General features: G+C 46.9%; 1 protein-coding gene across 2 annotated transcripts in view; it reads left to right on the top strand.

Moving 5' to 3' along the window:
* Positions 1-20,362, top strand: part of ATP9A (ATPase phospholipid transporting 9A (putative)) — a 168,654-nt gene that overhangs the window by 62,046 nt on the left and 86,246 nt on the right. For both annotated transcript variants that reach the window (XM_039479637.2, XM_074406664.1), the window contains exons 5-9: positions 3,468-3,526; positions 4,816-4,867; positions 7,358-7,452; positions 14,050-14,130; positions 15,724-15,799. In XM_039479637.2, the coding sequence (XP_039335571.1) occupies positions 3,468-3,526; positions 4,816-4,867; positions 7,358-7,452; positions 14,050-14,130; positions 15,724-15,799 (363 nt within the window). The remainder of the gene's footprint in view (positions 1-3,467; positions 3,527-4,815; positions 4,868-7,357; positions 7,453-14,049; positions 14,131-15,723; positions 15,800-20,362) is intronic.

The raw sequence follows: 20,362 nt of genomic DNA, 5'->3' as shown, positions 1-20,362 counted from the left end.
GAGGAATGAGAATCGCTTGAATCCAGGAGGCGGAGGTTGCCGTGAGCCGAGATCATGACAGTGCACTCTAGCCTGGGTGACAAAGTGAGACTCCAGCTCAAAAAAAAAAAAAAAAAAAAAAATCAGTTAAAAAGAAACCTTATGGAACCAATTAAAGAGAGTTGTTTCAATAAAATTGGAATGCTCTGAATTTCAAAAAACTTGGAATGCTCTGAAAAATCTCAATGGTAGTGGAGTACTTAAAAAAATAGTATTTTAAAACTATAAAATACTGTGAGACACTGTAAAAACCCAGAGTTGTGCACTTAGATTATTTTGTGTCTTTCTTTTTTTTTGAGATGGAGTTTTGCTCTTGTTGCCCAGGCTGGAGTGCAATGGTGAGATCTTGGCTCACTGCAACCTCCACCTCCTGGGTTCAAGCGATTCTCCTGCCTCAGTAACTGGGATTACAGGCACCTGCTACCACGCCCGGCTAATTTTTTTATTTTTAGTAGAGATGGGGTTTCACTATGTTGGCCAGGCTAGTTTCAAACTTCTGACTTCAGGTGATTCACCCACCTTGGCCTCCCAAAGTGCTGGGATTACAATTGTGAGCCACGTCGCCCAGGCTTTGGTGTCTTTTAGTTCTTCATAAAGCCAAAGAAATGAAAGCTGGAAATCCTGCTTACTGCATGCTGGGTATTTGCTGAATATTCAAATGAAAACACCAAGGGAGTACCGGATTCACGATTCCCATTTCACTCTTACTCTGTGGCATCTACTTATTGAAGAAGATGGAGGGTCATTGTAATTATTATTATTATTATGTTTTGGGATGGAGTCTTGCTTTGTCGCCAGGCTGGAGTGCAGTGGCACAATCTCAGCTCACTGCAACCCCTGCCTCCCAGGTTCAAGTGATTCTCCTGCCTCAGCCTCCCAAGTAGCTGGGACTATAGGCACATGCAACCACGCTTGACTAATTTTTGTATTTTTAGTAGAGACGGGGTTTCACCATTTTGGCCAGGATGGTCTGTGTCTCTTGACTTTATGATCCACCCGCCTTGGCCTCCTAAAGTGCTGGGATTATAGGCAGGAGCCACTGCACCTGGCTCTATGATAATAATTATTAATATTTTTGAGAGGAATGTTTCCTCTTGTTGTCTAGTCTGGAGTGCAATGGCCCGATCTCTGCTCACTGCAAACTCTTCCTCCTGAGTTCAAGCGATTCTCCTGCCTCAGCCTCCCGAGTAGCTGGGATTACAGGCATGTGCCATCATGCCCAGCTAATTTTGTATTTTTAGTAGAGACGGGGTTTCTCCATGTTGACCAGGCTGGTCTTCAACTCCCAACCTCAGATGATCTGCCTGCCTCCCAAAGTGCTGGGATTACATGCGTGAGCTACGCTCGGCCTTATAATTATTTTTTATTTCTCTTTTAGCTGAACATTTGTAAGTTATGTGGGCTTGTTATAAGATACAGTATCATAAAGATTTTGTGGTGTTGCTCCCTGTATGTCGATTTTACCCGTCACCAGAATAAATTGTCTCTTCTTCTCTGGGCTCACTCAGCGTGCGGGGCCACCTGGCCCCACCTGGCCCCTTCCGCCTTCATGTCTTGCTATTCCCTGCTTTCCTGATGCTTCGGGTCTTGCCAAAGGAGTTCTAGCGTTTGGCCATGTGCGTGCTGTTAGCTGTTCACTTGTCTCACTTTCTTGCATCCCAGGCTGCCTTTCATCTGTTACTGGTAAACACAGTGTCCTTCATCTGTCTAATTCTGGCCTCAACTCTCCCACAGAGCGTTTGTTGACAGCCACCTCTCTGATTCTCCAACCCCCTTCATCCATTATTATTATTATTATTATTATTATTATTATTATTATTAAGACAGAGTCTCACTCTGTAGCCAAGGCTGGAGTGCAGTGGCGCAATCTTGCTCACTGCAACCTTCACCTCTCGGGTCCCGGTTCAAGCAGTTCTCTTGCCTCAGCCTCCTGAGTAGCTGGGATTATAGGCATATACCATCATGCCTGGCTAATTTTTGTATTTTTAGTAGAGATAGGGTTCACCATGTTGGCCAGGCTGGTCTCGAACGCCTGACCTTGTGATCCGCCCGCCTCGGCCTCCTACAGTGTTGGGATTACAGATGTGAGCCACTGTGCCTAGCCCAGTCGTGTTTTTTGAGTTGAACTGAACTCACTGATTTTTTTTTTTTTTTTTGAGACTTAGTCTTGTTCTGTTGCCCAGGCTGGAGTGCAGTGACATGATTTCGGTTCGTTGCAACCTCTGCCTCTTGGTTCAAGTGATTCTCCTGCCTCAGCCTCTTGAGTAGCTGAGGTTACAGGTGCCTGCCACCATGCCTGGCTAATTTGTTTATTTTTAGTAGAGACAGGGTTTCACCATGTTGGTCAGGCTGGTCTCCAACTCCTGACCTTGTGATCCGCCCGTCTTGGCCTCCCAAAGTGCTGGGATTACAGGCGTGAGCCACCGTACTTGGCACTCACTGTTTTTTTTTTTTTTTTTTTTTTTGAGGCGGAGTTTTCGCTCTTGTTACCCAGGCTGGAGTGCAATGGCGTGATCTCGGCTCACCGCAACCTCCGCCTCCTGGGTTCAGGCAATTCTCCTGCCTCAGCCTCCCGAGTAGCTGGGATTACAGGCACGTGCCACCATGCCCAGCTAATTTTTTTGTATTTTTAGTAGAGACGGGGTTTCACCATGTTGACCAGGATGGTCTCGATCTCTCGACCTCATGATCCACCCGCCTCAGCCTCCCAAAGTGCTGGGATTACAGACTTGAGCCACCGCGCCCGGCTGGCACTCACTGTTTTTATTCTGTACTCTGGAGTCAGATGCAGGTGTGAATCCCAGCACTGGCCTGTTGTAACTCTGGGTCGTTAGGGGAAGGTGGAGCATCCTGAGTCTCCTTTCGTTGTCTGGAAGCTAGAGATGGGAATACTTTCTTCTGAGGGCTCTTGTGAGGATTAAATGAAGCCATCAAAATCTGCAGTACTGAGCACAGCGTTAGCATTTAATGTTAGCTTTTACTGTTTATCTAGATTAACAACTAGCAAAAATTATATAGTCTGATTATAATCATATAAATAAAAGCATATAGCAATTGTAAATTAAAAAGTAAACCAGTCATTTGGAATCAGTCAGCTTCTTTCTTTCTGGCGGTATTGAAAATTAAGACTTTTTCCTTCCAGTACTTACCATTTAAGTCACTGTTAAGGTAAATGATCTTTCATGAAGGGCACAAATTATTCCAATGCCCTGTGAAGTGGGCATTGACTTCTGGAGTGGGCTCTGGAGCAGATGAGCCCTTTCCTGGAGGGACAGGAGATAATGGTGCTGGGGTTGGTGGTGGCCGTGGGTGGGAGCATGTACTTCTGGGTGTATCGCATTGTTGGCTTTGCAGGCTGTACACTCTGTAAAGACAGGTTGAATTGAATGAATTAAGATGTGATGTATCTTGAACCTGTTGCTTTGCAGGCACGGTGAAGGTGAAGAGTTCCAATATCCAAGTTGGAGACCTTATCATCGTTGAAAAGGTGAGCAGGATCTGGAAGCTTGCGTGTGAATGCTGCTTCAGGTATCCTAACGTGTAATTTGTGTATCTGGTAGACAAATTGAATGATGCATTTTGGGATTCTGTCCAGCAACTTTGCCTGCGGAGAAAATCTCTTTCCTGTGAGACAGACAGACAGACACACACACACACACACACACACACACACACACACACACACTCTTCAAGGTTTATATTGGTTGGTTAGCCACGAATCCTGCTCACAGACACAAGTACAAGTTTCAGTTCTGTTCGATGTGGTTATTATTTTGAGATAAAAAATATCCTAAAGCCTTGAGATAAAAAATATCCTAAAATCTTTCCTAGAAGTCAGCTTACTGCATAGACACTTACAATATTTACCTCATTTATCTTTTGAGCCATGTCCTCACGTAACCATTGTGCTTGTCTATTATTTTATGGGGAGCTGGGATTAACCGTAACCTGAGAACAGTAAAAAGACCCAAAATACAGTTTAAAAAATAGCCATGTCAATGTGTTTGTGACATTAGCAGACACTCATGTCTTTTTCTAGCGTGTATATTTGGAAGGTATTGGATTTTCAGGGGTGGCTCTGGGGAGGCTTGGAATAATATTTGATTAGAAAAGCATTGTGTCTTAACTTGTTTCTGTAGAAACTGAGCTATGCTCTTTTAAAAGGATTAAATCCAAGAACTCAAAGCTACTTTGAGGTAAAGTGAAACTCTTGCAGGTGGCAGCCCAGAAGAACCACACAAACCCTCTCTATGTTATCACATACATTTCTGTTCATTATTGAATGAGGTCTGCTGGCTGCCCCCCTCCCCCCTTTTTTTCATACTGGCTTTTGTTGCTTCCTACTACTTTCGTTCCTTATTAAAATCCACTAAAAGCCAAACATCAAGCTGGGAAGTTGGTAGAAGCAGAAAGCGTGAGCGGAGGGTCTGCCTTGAGTCTCAGCAGACCGCCTGGAAGAGAGCCAGCTGGGGAGGCAGGCTTTCGGGATTTCAGGAGGTAATGGTTGAATTCGCCAGAAAACTCGAAGCTCTCTTTCCAAGATAAGATTTTGATAGGGGATTAGTAAAGTAGCAGCAGTGTGCAAGATTCTGCAGATTCAAAACAACGTAAATCCCCAAATCTGTCTTTGACAAAGACAGAAGCTTAAAAGAGGTTGTGAGTTTCACCCCCCACCTCCAAACCCACCGAGGGGTTGGGGGTGGGGGCGGAAACTCCTACCCCCACCCCCACCACACGGGCATTCATTCACAGTAAGTCTTTCTTTTCATAACACAGAACCAGCGGGTCCCCGCCGACATGATCTTCCTGAGGACATCAGAAAAAAACGGTAAACATCTGACATCAATTTGGAAAATAACCATTAACCTTTCAGTGGTAATTTGGCAAAATCATTTGAAAATGTCACAAAGTAGATTATCATTTTGGACCCACGGAGGCAAATCAAAAGCATCTTTTTCAATAGATCATTCTTTTTAAACAGTGTTGTTGGTCTTTAAAAGTCAATAGATTTTGATCTTTAAAAAAATACAGTTTGCGGAGCACCGGCTGACTTGCAGCTGGTGAAGTCACGCATACAGTGGTCTTGGTTTTCCTCCCTGGGCCGTGTTAAGCTCTGCATCAGGAGTTGGGACGAGGAAGTGTTTCTAACATGTAGAAGTAAACAGAAATCCCCTCTCTTCTAAGCTGATACCAGGAGACGCGTCTTGAGTGGGGGCAGTACAGAAACTGGGGAGGGGTGGGCATCTTTTCTGCCTTTCGTTCATGAGTCAGGGGACTTTGCCATAGGACCTATTGATTTATTTATTGTAGCCTGAGAATCTCTGAAGTCTCTTACTTTATAGTTATTTCCTTGGGTGGCAGCTGCCATTGTCTGCCCACCCTATCAGTCTACTAAAATTGCCTTAGTTTTTTATTTTTTATTTTTTTTGAGACGGAGTTTCGCTCTTGTTACCCAGGCTGGAGTGTAACGGCACGATCTCGGCTCACCGCAACCTCCGTCTCCTGGGTTCAGGCAATTCTCCTGCCTCAGCCTCCTGAGTAGCTGGGATTACAAGCACGCGCCAGCATGCCCAGCTAATTTTTTGTATTTTTAGTAGAGACAGGGTTTCACCATGTTGACCAAGATGGTCTCGATCTCTCTTTTTTTTTTTTTTTGAGATGGAGTTTCGCTTTTGTTACCCAGGCTGGAGTGCAATGGCATGATCTCGGCTCACCACAACCTCTGCCTCCTGGGTTCAGGCAATTCTCCTGCCTCAACCTCCTGAGTAGCTGGGATTACAGGCACGCGCCACCATGCCCAGCTAATTTTTTTGTATTTTTAGTAGAGACGGGGTTTCACCATGTTGACCAGGATGGTCTCGATCTCTTGACCTCGTGATCCACCCGCCTCGGCCTCCCAAAGTGCTGGGATTACAGGCTTGAGCCACCGCGCCCGGCCTGTTTTTTTTTGTTTTGTTTTTTTTTTTTTTTTGAGACAAGGTCTTGCTCTGTCACCCAGGCTGGAGTGCAATGGTGTGATCTCTGCTTACTGTAACCTCCCCCTCCTGAGTTCAAGCCATTCTCCTGCCTCAGCCTCCTGTGTACTGCCATGTCTGGCTAATTTTTATATTTTTAGTAGAGATGGGGTTGTACTGTGTTGGCCAGGCTGGTCTTGAACTCCTGACCTCAGGTGATCCGCCCGCTTCGGCCTCCCAAAGGTCTGGGCTTACAGGCATGAGCCACCGTGCCTGGCCTGAATAGCCTTAGCTTTAATTTTTGTTATTGAAGCTGTTCTGAGGAATCGAGGCTGTTTTTCTCTTATCTGGCATAATTGGAGGTTTCTGAACACCTGAAAAACTGACATTCATATACCTCTGAGGACACTGCAACACATTTCGTTATGAATGGAATTGAAGTAAAATTTTATACTAATGAGTAATCAGTACAGGAGGTAAAAGGCACTAGATTAAAACAGTCTTTGAAAAACTGCAGCTTTATCCTGAAATTCATTCTAGTGTCCTATTTGGTGCAAACAGAACATTACGGAGTAGGGCCTCGGCGTTCTCTTTTTTCTTAAAACAAAAAACAAAAAACAAAAACAAACCCCACAAAATGATGAGTGCTCTACATAAATAGTTCTCAAAGTCTGAACTGCAGTGTCAGTGAATGTGGCACGTTGTCTGATGGAGGATATAGCTGATGACTTGCATGGATCTGTATGTGAGACTGAAAGATGCGCCTCGGAAATGTGCCAGCCCATAATGAACTGGTGCTGGCTTGGACTGATCGGCACTGCTCTGAGCTCTGCACAGATCAGTTCTTTAATCCTCACAACGCCTCTGCAGGGTCAGCGCTGTTCCTAGCCCCACTTTTACACATGAGGAAACTGAGGCATAGAGAGGCTAGGCAGCTCTCAGGGCACAAAGCTAGTGTGCAGCAGAGCCTGGATCTGCGCTCAGGTGGTTTGGGTCCTGAGAAGGTGCTGGCGATGCCTGGCCAGGTGGCTCGGAATGCTGGTGTGCTGGCCACCGTTCTGTCTCCCCACCGATTCCTTACAGCAAGTTTGCGAGGTCTATGTTTCTCCACATTTCACAGACACTGAAGTTTAACAGGGACAAGAAACTATCCTGGGATTGCAGTGGCGGAGTGAGGATTTGAACTTGGATCTTTCTGACCCCAATACTGATTGTGGAAGAAGTGGGAAATAGGATATTGTTTTCCCTTGTGGTCTCTGGCCATTGGTTGGCTGTTTTTATAAGGACCAGAGCAGCCGCTGCCCAGAGCTGCCAGGGGAAAGGTCCTTGGGGTGAAGGTGACAGTGCCCAACTTCCTTCCACAGGGTCATGCTTCTTGCGGACGGATCAGCTGGATGGGGAGACGGACTGGAAGCTTCGCCTCCCTGTGGCCTGCACACAGAGGCTCCCCACGGCTGCTGTGAGTAGCTTTCCCTGCAGAAGCCCCTGCAGGCAGCCTGTGTTAGGAGGGTTCTCAAACTCAGATACCTCCGGGGGCCAGGCATGGGGTGTCAGCTGTGAAGTGGAGCTGGTGAAGGAACATGGGGTTCTGGAGAGCCTCTGGGACTTGGTGGCTTCCACAGATGTGGCCAGGCCAAAGGCAGACCTCAAGTGCAGGGAGTGAGCTCTCTCATGGGAAGCTGAAAACCATAAGAAACCTTGCCAAGGTGCCTCACCAGAATTTAAAAGCTAAGCCAGAGCATGTCAGTCCTCTGCACCAACCCTACAAAGGGGCCAAGCACCGTGGCATACGCCTGTAATCCCAGCACTTTGAGAGGCTGAGGTGGGTGGATCCACGGGGTCAAGAGATCAAGACCATCCTGGCCAACATGGCGAAACCCCATCTCTACTAAAAATATAAAAATTAGCTGGACGTGGTGGCGCACATCTGTAGTCCCAGGTACTCTGGAGGCTGAGGCAGGAGAGTCGCTTAAACCTAGGAGGTGGAGATTGCAGTGAGCCAAGATGGCCTCACTGCACTTCAGCCTGGGTGGCAGAGTGAGACTCTTGTCTCAAAACAAAAACAAAAACAAAAACAAAAAACCTATGATGGTAGGCCAGGCTCATTGGCAGGCACCTGTAGTCCCAGCTTCTTAAGAGGCTGAATTGGGAGGATTGCTTAAGCCCGGGAGTTGGAGGCTGCAGTGGACTACGCAGTGGGTTGTGCCTGTGAATAGCAACTGCACTCCAGCCTGGGCAACATAGTGACACCAGTGTCTAATATAAAAAAAATCCCTCCAAAGATTTCCCATCTTACCGAGAATCCATTCTGCGGTGCTCGCTGTCGTTTTCAGCCCCTTCCCCTTTGTCTCTCTGCTGGGAATCCGACCTCAGTGCTTGGCCGGCTCTCCCCTGCCCACCAGCCTCTCATTGACCGTGTTTCTGCCTCTGGATGTTGGCTGTTGCCATTTCCTCCACCGGGAGCATTCTGAGCCCTGGCGAGTCTGCCTGGTGGGGCATCTCCACACTCCACTGAGCTTTTGCTTATTGGAGAGTCTCCTTATTGGAGAGGCTCTTTCTGCAAAACTCTCCCTGCATTCCTGCTTCACTCAGTTCTAGGCAGTGTCCCTGCGAGTGGGCTCTGCCTGTTGTATTCTCTGCCATATCCCCAGTGTGTGTGACGGGGCGAAGCCCAGGTTGAGAGGAGGGCCACAGTAGTTGGCTGCCAGGCCCCACCGAGGTCTGGAAGGATGAAGTGGGACACAGAAGCTTCCCTGTGCTCACGCCACATGGATCCATGTCCTTACTGTGTCCCCTGAGGAAGGAGGAAACTTCCATGTCTTGGCAAGATTGACATAACAAGAAATGTAGCCACCCTATGGATGATTTGTCATGGCTAGTAAAAAGCGAAATAACACCATTATTACTGTAAATTTTAAACCAGGAATTAATTAATTACTTTATGTATTTGTTTATTTGATGGCATCTTGCGCTTGTCACCCAGGCTGGAGTGCAGTGGCATGATCGCGGCTCACTGCAACCTCTGCCTTCCGGGTTCAGGCATTTCTCCTGCCTCAGCCTCCCCAGTAGCTGAGATTACAGGCACTGCCACCATGCCCAGCTAATGTATTTTTAGTAGAGACGGGGTTTCATCATGTTGGCCAGGCTGGTCTCAAACTCCTGACCGCAAGTGATCCACCTGGCTCTGTCTCCTGAAGTACTGAGATTACAGGCTTGAGACACTGCACCCAGCCTAAACCAGGAATTTTAGAACAGTGAGTTTCTTACTCCTAGCTAGGAGCCCCTGGGACCTTGTAGCAGGCACTGTCATGCCTGTGAGATGGAGCCAACCTGACGACAGAATTTTGATTCTCGAAACAGTTTAAAAGACTTGTTCTCGAGCCAGGTGAGAGGGGCAGGAACTGAAGGTGCTGCGTTTCTTGGTGTGTGATTTAGAAGTGTGACACGATTTAATGAAAGCTCATTTTGCCTCCCGTTGGGTCCAGGCTTGGGCTGGGTTTCAGAGAAACATGAGATCCCACCTTCTTTGTTGTCAAGGAACTCTCAGTCTTAGTGGGATTATTGGGGGGTGGTCTCTATGGGGAGCAGCATTTTTTTATTTTTATTTTTATTTTTTTTTTGGGACGGAGTCTCGCTCTGTTGCGGGGCTGGAGTGTAGTGGCGTGATCTTGGCTCACTGCAACGTCCACCTCCTGGGTTCGAGACATTCTCCTGCCTCAGTCTCCTCAGTAGCGGGGACTACAGATGCACGCCACTCCATCCAGCTAATTTTTAAATTTTTAGCACAGATGGGGGTTTCACCATGTTGGTCAGGATGGCCTCAATCTTCTGACCTCATGATCCGCCCACCTCAGCCTCCCAAAGTGCTGGTGTGATTACGGACAGGCGTGAGCCACCGTGCCTGGCTGGGGAACAGGATTTTAACACAGTTTTGATTATAAGATGTATATGAGCTGGGCGCAGTGGCTCACACCTGTTATCTCAGCATTTTGGAAGGCTAAGGCAGGCAGGTTACTTGAGACCAACCTGGGCAACATGGTGAAACCCTGTCTTTACAAAAAATACAAAAAGGAGCCAGGCCTGGTTGCACGTGACTGTGTCCCAGCCGCTCTGGCAGCTGAGGTGGGAGGATAGCTCGAGGCCAGGAGGCAGAGGCTGCAGTGAGCCGAGACCTTGCCTCTGTTCTCCAGCCTGGGCGACAGTAAGACCCTGTCTCCAAAAACCAAAAAAAGATTTATATGAAATGATGACCTGATTAATATATGAATGAATATGTTTTTGTTAAAAACAATTAAACTGTATGGAAAGCTACGGAAGAAAAGTGAGAAGTCCTGCCCACGGCCTTTACTTCAGATCCTCTTCCCAGAGGGAATCAGGGGTCACGTGAGGTTGATAGTGGTCTTTCCAGATCTTTCTCAATGCACTTGCTTATAAATATGCACAGTCAGGCTTGTTTGTGGCATGTAGTTTCATGTAAATGCTGTAAGACCGTATTCTATTTGTTGTTCTGCAGTTTTTCTCACCCTCCCCCACCTTTTTTTTGGAGATGGAATCTCATGCTGTCGCCCAGGCTGGAGTGCAGTAGTGCGATCTTGGCTCACTCCAACCTCCGCCTCCCAGGTTCAAGGAATTCTCCTGCTTCAGCCTCCCAAGTAGCTGGGATTAAAGGTGCCTGCCACCACAGCCGGCTAATTTTTGTATTTTTAGTAGAGACAGGATTTCACCATGTTGGCCAGGCAGGTCTCGAACTCCTGACCTCAAGTGATCCACCCGTCTCGGCCTCCCAAAGTGCTGGAATTACAGGCATGAGCCACCACTTCCAGTCTTAGAGTGTAGTTTCATTTTCTTTTGCATCTGCACAATATTCCAAGACGTGGTTATCACAATATATCCATTTCCCGTTCTTTAATATTTCTGGGCGTTTATTGGTCTATCTAGCACTTTATAATCAGGTGTCTTGGTTATAAGCAAGATTTATCTAGTAAGGCAATTCCTGCTTCCCTGGTTTTTCTAGAAATGACTCCTACTTCCCTTTAAAAGGTCAGGTAAAAGCAAGGTACAAAGAAACTTGTACATGACTGGGTTGGGGACATGTCACAACAGGCTGTTGGCAGGAGCTGCAGATTAAGAGACCAGACACACCAGACACCTGCTTCTAGCTCATCCAGCTGTTTCAGGTCTGGCCGGCTTCTCCTGCAGGAGTTATGGGCCGGCCTGGGCCATGTTGTCAGGATCGGCAAAACAGTTTTCAAAGAATTTTGTTAACATGGTGAGGAAATAAGAAGAATCTGGAAAAGGAATTGAGGAGAAGAAACAGATCCAGTAACCAGGTACAGGGGCAGAACTGGCTGCAGTGATGGCAGCAGCGGCCTCAGGGCACCCTGGTGAAACACAGGTCCTGCCATAGCTGTAGCCGACCTGAGGACAGCTGTGTCCCACCGTTTGGTAGGTATGGAAGCCGGGCCCCATAGTGACTCTGTACTGCCCCCTAAAATGTAGTGGTGGTGTGGCCGTTTCACAGGCCAGAGACAGACTAGAGGGGTCTTTCATTTCTCCAGATTCACACGCCTGGTATATGGGGGCTGGGGTTTGCTCTTAGCTCTGTTTGTGCAAAGCTTCATCTTTGGCCAGCAGGCAGTTGGCTGAGTATGGGAACTCAAGAACCCCTGTAGCAGATTACCTTGCTATTAAAAGAAAAGCAATTGAGGAAAAGCCAACTCTAGACTAGAACCTCCTGTCCCCACGCCGTGTCTACGTGTGAGTGCGGCAGTGGGTGTGTATCTGACGTAATCATACATTGTTAGCTTGGCCTTTAACTTGCAGCATGATCTGGGCCCTGCCCTGCCGTTTCCTCTCGGGATCTGTCTGTGCCACTGCGGGGATTTCTTCCCCGTCCTGTCCCCGCCCGATGGGGCTTTCTGCTCCTGAACCTTGTTTCCATTTCCACTCTGAGCTGTGGCCTGTCCCTTCCTCCTCCCAGGCTTCCCTCCTGCCCCTCCGTTGCCTTTCCTGTTGCCCAGTCCCCGTCTGCTTCCTTTATCCTTTGTTCTGAAAGTGACTGCTGCTCTCCCGACTGTACCTGTCTTGTGCCACTACTCATATGATGCTTTGAAATGGAGTTTTTGCCACGATGGTTCACCTTTAGTCTTTTCTCATCACCTAAGATTGACTTCTTGTTTGCTTTTAAAAAAAATTGTGCTGGCCGGGCACGGCGGCTCATGCCTGTAATCCTAGCAGTTTGGGAGGCTGAGGTGGGCAGATCACAAGGTCAGGAGCTCGAGACCATCGTGGCCAACATAGTGAAACCCCATCTCTGCTAAAATACGAAAAATTAGCTGGGCATGGTGGCACGAGCCTGTAGTCCCAGATACTCAGGAGGCTGAGGCAGAAGATCACTAGAACCCAGGAGGCAGATGTTGCAGTGAGCTGAGATCGCACCACTGCACCCCAGCCTGGCGACAGAGTGAGACTCTGTCTCAAAATATATATATATAATTACACTAAGAGACACACAACGTAACATCTACCATTGTAACCATTTTTTTTTTTTTTTTTTGAGACGGAGTTTCCCTCTTGTTACCCAGGCTGGAGTGCAATGGCGCGATCTCGCCATTGTAACCATTTTTAAGTGTACAGTTCAGTGGCATTAAATGCATTTACTTTGTCATGCAGTCATCAGCAGTGTTCATCTTCAGAACTTTTCTCATCTTTCACAACTGGAACTCTGGACTCATTAAGCAGTAACTTCATTTCCCACCTTGGCCCAGCCCCTGGCAACCATCTTTCTGTTTTCTGTCTCTGTGAATTAAACTACTCTTAAGTTCCTCCTGTAAGTGGAATCACTTAGTTTTTGTCTTTTTGTGACTGGTTTATTTCACTTAGCATAACGTCTTCAAGGTCCATGGTACTGCAGCGTGTGTCAAAACTTCCTTCCCTTTTAAGGCTGAGTAATATTCCCTCTTCCGTTGAGACCACACTTTGTTGAGCCATTCATCCCCTGATGATGTTTGTGTTGCTTCCCCTTCTTGGCTATTGTGAACAATGCTGCTCTGTACATGGGTGGGCAGATGATCACTTCAAGTCCCTGCTTTCATTTCTTTTGTGTATACCCAGAGGTGGAATTGCTGGATTCTATGGTAGTTCTGTTTCTGATTTTTTGAGGAAGTGCTGTGCTCTTCTCCACAGCTGCTGCATCATGTTAGGTTCCCACCAACAGTGCCCAGGGCCTCAAGTTCTCCACATCTTCACCACACTCCTTTTCGTTTTTGTTTTGATAGCAGCCATCCTTGTGAGTGTGAGGTGTTCTTACTTCCTTTTTCAGCTCTTCCCAGAGGTATGTACAGAGTAGATGCCCAGTAACCATTTGTTGAATGAATGTTTTCTTTTCTTTTTTTTTTTTTCAGACAGAGTCTTGCTCTGTTGCTCAGACTGGAGTGCACTGGCATGATCTCAGCTTAGTGCAACCTCCGCGTACCATATTCAAGCAATTCTCCTGCCTCAGCCTCCTGAGCAGCTGCGATTACTGATACGCGCCACCACCCCCAGCTAAATTTTTTGTATTTTTAGTGGAGACAGGGCTTCAACATGTTGGCCAGGCTGGTCTCAGACTCCTGGCCACAAGTGATCCACCCATCTCAGCCTCTCAAAGTGCTCGGATTCCAGGCATGAGCCACGATGCCCAGCCTGAAGGAGTGTTTTCAATGGTACAAACAAGTCTTGAAAGCTAGAATTTAGCAGAGGAGATTCTGCCCCTTTCGAGGCTATTAATAGGTGTGTAACATCACTCCATCAAGTCCGGACAGCGCTGGGTAAATGGACAGAAACGAGGGTCTTCACTGTAGAGGCCCTAAGGGTGTCTTGATATACTGTATGCAGCGACTCCTAAACTTACTTAACAGAGACTCTTCCTCTCCTCTCCACCTCCTCTGTAATTTTCAGAGCCTGTTTGCTCTGTTGGGGAAATACAGTTGCTTTGGAAAAATAGCGGATACCTCCTGAAGTCTCGAATTGTGAACTGACTTTGCTTTGACTCCCAAATGTGACTTCTGTTGAACAGGACCTTCTTCAGATTCGATCGTACGTGTACGCCGAAGAGCCAAATATCGACATTCACAACTTCGTGGGAACCTTCACCCGAGTAAGTGAGCTTATTTCACACAGGATCCTGTCACTGAGAGTGTGTAAAGGGATGAAGGCCAAGAAGTGTAGACAGTTCCTTGTCAGGAAATAGTTTTATGCCAAGTGGGGACATAAAGAAGGCACCACCTTGAAAGCCGGTGTATTGTTTCTTAGTAAAGGTCGACACAAATGGAATTTTCTTTCGGCCTTGGAAGAGCTTAAATGACCTTGAATGACCTGATAACTTAGAGCCAAGTGTTTGCTGTACTTCACATGAACGGTGACGTCTGAAAGCAGTTTTTCCTTCTGTGTCCTTCAGATGGATCTATGTTCTTTTTTCTTTTTTGGCGGGGGGTGGGAGACAAGAGTCTCCTTCTATTGCCTGGGCTGGAGTTCAGTGGTATGATCTTGGCTCATTGCAACCTCCACCTCCCGGGTTCGAGTGATTCCCCTGCCTCAGCTTCCTGAGTAGCTGGGATTGCAGGCGTGCACCACCACACCTGGCTAATTTTTTGTATTTTTAGTAGAGATGGGGTTTCATCATGTTGGCCAGGCTGGTCTTGAGCTCCTGACCTCAGGTGATCCACCTGCCTCGGCCTCCCAAAGTGCTAGAATTATAGGCGTGAGCCACCGTGCCTGGCTTTGTTCTCTTTTATTAATACAAATCCTGTCTGCCAGTTTTCATAATTTTTAAGCCACTTCCAGACCTCTCAGAAGAGAAATTAGATTTGGATTTAATTTGTTTTTGGAGGCTGGGAGTGGCGGCTCATGCCTATAATCCCAGTACTTTGGGAGGCTGATTTCCTGAGATCAGAAGAATTGCTTGAACCTGGGAGGCGGAGGTTGCAGTGGGCCGAGATCGCACCCCTGCACTCCAGCCTGGGCGGCAGAGCGAGACTCTGTCTCAAAAAATATATAAAATTTATTTTAGGAATATGGGTCAACACGTTTCTAGGACCCACCTTATACTAGCCACGTTCTCTTTCTGTAAGCCACAAACAAAGTTGGCCTGCAAACAGCCTGAGTGGTTTGCTTTTACACTTTGATTCTCAGCTCGTAAATCATTTTTCAGTGCTAAGAGGCTTGTACCTTTTTTTTTTTTTGAGATGGATTCTCGGTCCATTACCCAGGCTGGAGTGCAGTGGTGCGATGTCAGCTCTCTGCAACCTCAGCCTCCGGGGTTCAATGCCTCAGCCTCCTGAATAGCTGGGACTACAGGTGTATACTACCGTGTCCGGCTAATGTTTTGTATTTTTAGTAGAGACAGGCTTTCACTGTGTTAGCCAGGATGGTCTTGATCTCCTGACCTCCTAATCTGGCCACCTCGGCCTCCCAGAGTACTGGGATTATAGGTGTAAGCCACCGCTCCCCACTGAGGCTTGCATGTTTTAAATCACAGGCCAACTTTTTCACATATTTCTGTGGGAGATGAAAACCCCAGGGGCAGTGGAAAAGCTCAGATCTCCCTTCATGGTGGAGCCATTGGCTTCCAAACTGAGCCCTCAGTTTCATCAGGGGGAGCCTCTTCTGTTTTGAGCAGAGCAGGCTGGAAGAAGCCTATGGATTCTGGGAAAGCCTCAGGGTGAATGTGTGTCCATTTGGTCTTTTCCAGGAAGACAGCGACCCCCCGATCAGCGAGAGCCTCAGCATAGAGAACACACTGTGGGCTGGCACCGTGGTTGCATCAGGTGAGGAATGTGGTAGCAATTTGAAAAGGAAAGAAAATCCTTTTGTAATTAGAATAATCATCTGTCAGTTGGAAAAATTAGTGCTCAGTCAAATGGCATTTTCCACTTGTTCCACCACCTCCAGGGAATTAAACTGACATCTAATTGCAGCTCGGACACTTAGAGCAGCCTGGGGGAGAAGCTGGCATGGCCTGTGGACCTTTCCGAAGCGTCCACTCTGGGAATAGCTCTAATTGCCATTCAGATTGACATTCTAATCTGTACCAGAGGTGGAAGCAGCCTGGACATTCTGAACGGCTGGAGGTTGTGTTTGTGGGGGATGTGGCGCTGGGACTGTGGCTTCGGGCCCCCAGCTCATAGGAATGGCGTGGGCTTGAGCTGGAGTGTCTGTGTTTAAACACCAAGAGGAAGTGGACATTGGTGCCTTCCTTTTTCTTTTCTTTTCTTTTTTTTTTTTTTGCTTTTCTTTTCTTTTTATTTTTGAGATAAGGTCTTACTCTGTCACCTAGGCTGGAGTACAGTGGCACGATTTTGGCTCGCTGTAACCTCTGCTCCCCGACCCTGGGTTCAAGCGATTCTTGTGCCTCAGCCTGCCGAGTAGCTGGGACTACAGGCTGCACCACCATGCCTGGCTATTTTTTGTATTTTTTTGTTTTTTGAGACAGAGTCTCGCTTTTTCACCCAGGCTGGAGTGCAATGGTACCATATCAGCTCACTGAAACCTCTGCCTCTCAGGTTCAAGTAATTCTTTTTGCCTCAGTTTTCCAAGTAACTGGGACTATAGGCATGCACTACCATGCCTGGCTAATTCTCGTATTTTTAGTAGAGATGGGGTTTCACCATGTTGGCCAGGCTGGTCTTGAACTCCTGACCTCATGATCCACCCACCTCTGCCTCCCAAAGTGCTGGGATTACAGGTGTGAGCCACCGCACCTGGCCCTCCCTTGAGGTTTTTGTTGCCACATTTCATTTCCACTTCCTGCCTTTATTTTCATCAAACTTTGGAACGTCTCTCAGTCCCCCGATGACTAAAGAGTGAGAAATTCTGCACGGTCATGCCTGGGCCACGCCTAAGCACAGCCACCCAGGGCACGCAGCGTGTAGATGTTCACATTCCGCCCCTCCTCACCACCTACCACCCACATCGCCTGAACCAATTTTTTCCTGCTTTCAAGTCATTTATTAACAAGTAATTAATTACTACTTTGATAATTTGACTGAAAAATAAGTATCTCATTTAGTTTAAATTTCCTAGATTACCTGGTAGGTGGTTATCTTTGAATCTGTCTGTTTTGTTTCTTTGTAAATTACTTGTTGGCTTTTTTTTTTTTTTTTTTTTAAAAAAAAAAAAGACAAGAGTCTCTGTTCCTCGGGCTGGAGTGCAATGGCACTATCTCAGCTCACTGCGGTGGCTCACGCCTGTAATCCCAGCACTTTGGGAGACTGAGGCGGGTGGATCACCTGAGATCAGGAGTTAGAGACCAGCCTGACCAACATGGTGAAACCCTGTCTCTACCAAAAATATAAAAAATTAGCCAAGCATGGTGACGTCTGCCTGTAATCCCAGCTACTCGGGAGGCTGAGGCGGGAGAATCACTTGAACCTGGGAGGCTGAGGTTGCAGTGAGTCAAGATCGTGCCATTGCACTCCATTCCAGCCTGGGCCACAAGAGTGAAACTCTGTCTCAAAAAAAAAAAAAAAAAAAAAAAAGGTAAAATGAGAAGCCACACACTTTAGAATGGGCGATGTCAGTGTCAAACGCTTGTGCCTTTGGGTGGAATAGAGAGGCGTTGAAGGAGATGAGAGCACGCTGAGGTTGAAGTTGTCATGTTCCGTTGCATCTGGCGTAGGCAGGGCTGGAAATTCACGACTGCTGTGGTGTGCTCGCCTTCTTACTAGACAGCCAGCTATGTGACCAAGATGTACTTCATTTCTTGTGGACAGTTCAGCATTTCTTCTTCTCTAAACCTTTTGTGGAAGGATAGTACAGACACAGAAAATCCTAAATGTGGTGCTCGGTGGATTTATTTTTTTTCTTCCCAACTTTTATTTTCGTTTCAGTGGGTACATGTGCAGGTTTTTTTTTTTTTTTTTTTTTTTTTTTTTGAGACAGAGTTTTGCTCTTGTTGCCAGGCTGGAGTGCAGTGGTCTGATTTCAGCTCACTGTAACCTCTGCTTTCCAGGTTCTAGCGATTCTCCTACCTGAACCTCCTGAGTAGCTGGGATTACAGGCATGTGTCACCATATCACCACGACCTCAGCCAAGCAGTGCTGAGGGCTGGATGCATTTTTTAAATATTTTTTTGTGTTTTTAGTAGAGACAGAGTTCTTTCTCCATGTTAGTCAGGCTGGTCTTGAACTCCTCACCTCAGGTGATCTGCCCATTTTGGCTTCCCAAAGTGCTGGGATTACAGGCGTGAGCCACCGTGCCTGGCCTGCAGGTTTGTTACATGGGTAACTTGGATGTTGTGGGGGTTTGGTGTCCAGATGATATTGTCACCCAGGTAGAAAGCATAGTTTTCTAAAGGCACTGTTTTCTGATCCTCACCCTCCTTCCACCCTGTGCTTGATGGATTTTAACACAGGGAACACATTGGTGTGACTAACACCCAGATCACAAAACAGGATATTATCAGTGCCCCAAGAAGAAGCTCCCCTCCTCTCCCTTCTAGTTCCCCTACACCTGCCCAAGGGTAATCACCGCCTCAGCTACTGAAAATGCGAGCATTTCAGTAACAAATGCATTTTCCCATACCTGTTTGTTTTTCATTCTGATGCTTTTCTTCTCTCCTTCTGTCCTCCTTTCCATGTAGCAAGAGCACACCTGTTCTGTGCTGAGCTCCATTGCTGGACCCAGTGGCTGTGGTAGTGCCTTAGGAGACAGATGTGTGTGCCCACACCATGGGACTTAGAGTTTATTAGAAGTTTAGGATGGAGGCCAGGCATGGTGGCTTACCTCTGTAATCCCAGCACTTTGGGAGGCTGAGGTGGGTGGATCACCTGAGGTCAGGAGTTTGAGACTAGCCTGACCAACATGGTGAAATGCCATGTCTACTGAACATACAAAAATTAGCTGGGTGTGGTGGCAGGCACCTGTATTCCCAGCTGCTTCAGAGGCTGAGGCAGGAAAATTGCTTGAACCTGGGAGGTGGAGGTTGCAGTGAGCCAAAATTGTACCACTGCACGCCAGCCTGGGTGACAGAGCGAGACTCTGTCTCATAAATAAATAAACAAACAAATAAATAAATAAATAAATGAAGTTTAGGATGAGTTATAGAGGAAATGAGAGAGTTTTATGTATTTCCTCTGAAACCAGTAAAAAGGAAAACAATTTAGGTGACAATGAAAATGTGGAGAAATGAGGTGGAAGGAGTGATACTGGAAGGGCTTGTCAGTCTCAATATCAGAGATGAACAATACTAATTAAGTCTAAGTCTTTCACTTAATCAGTTACTTTTTTTTTTTTTTTTTTTTGAGGCAGAGTTTTGCTCTTTTCATCTAGGCTGGAGTGCAGTTGTGCAATCTCGGCTCACTGTAGCCTCTGCCCGCTGTGTTCAAGTGATTCTCTTGCCTCAGCCTCCCGAGTAGCTGGGATTATAGCCACTCGATACTACGCCCGGCTAATTTTTGTATTTTTAGTAGAGACAGATTTCACCATTTTGGTCAGGCTGTTCTTGAATTCCTGACCTCAGATGATCCGCCCGCCTTGGCCTCCCAAAGTGCTGAGATTACAGGTGTGAGCCGCTGTGCCCTGCCATCAGTTACTGTTAATTTACAAAGTTCTTTTCTGCCATTCTCTGGATTTGGTCTCATAACATTCCATGAGGACATTTAATGGAACGAGGCACTGAGTCTCAGAGAAGTTAAGCAATTTTCCAAGGCCACACCTTGGAGAGGTCATCTCCTGGGAGGAGGAGAGTGGTAGGCAAACTGACGTCTTGAAGATGAAAGATATTTTAGACAGGCATGGGAGAAGCCTTGTGGAGGTAAAGATACATTTTCCCTGGTGAGAATTCCTCTCTGTGTGCTGATAATGTAGCGGGGGAGAGAGAGCACAGGAGTGATGGGATTGCCTGTGCTGCCTCTTAGTGGGTGTATGATTTGGAGTCAGTATGAGCAGCTGGGCATTTTCTTAATTGGCCTGAGTTTCCCCTGCATCTCACTGACTATAGACACCTAATTGCTCTTGGATTCTAATGTAAACATGGAATTCAACACAAGCCATTTCCTTCTAGTTCTCAACGCAAGGAACAGCCAGCAAGAGTCATCTTCATTGTGTGAGGTTTTACTTCTGCGTTCCCTTTAGGATGTAACTCCTGCCTCTTTGTACAGATAACAGGTAACAGGTCTGCTGTTACTTGCTGGAAGTTAAAAACAAACAAACAAACAAACAAATGAAAGCTTACCAAGCAGTGCTGAGGTCCGGGTGCATCAGCCGGCATCAATCCGTAGAAGATGTGGTTGCCATGGGAACCCAGGCAGGGCTACAAGCCTGCAAGGCTGAGGCAGCACCAGTGTGATGGATACTGGAAGGGATAGAGGAGGACCAGGGGCTTGCCAGAG

Source organism: Saimiri boliviensis, chromosome 9 (assembly GCF_048565385.1).
Source record: "Saimiri boliviensis isolate mSaiBol1 chromosome 9, mSaiBol1.pri, whole genome shotgun sequence".
Lineage (NCBI taxonomy): Eukaryota > Metazoa > Chordata > Mammalia > Primates > Cebidae > Saimiri > Saimiri boliviensis.
This window is presented reverse-complemented; position numbering and strand designations above follow the sequence as displayed.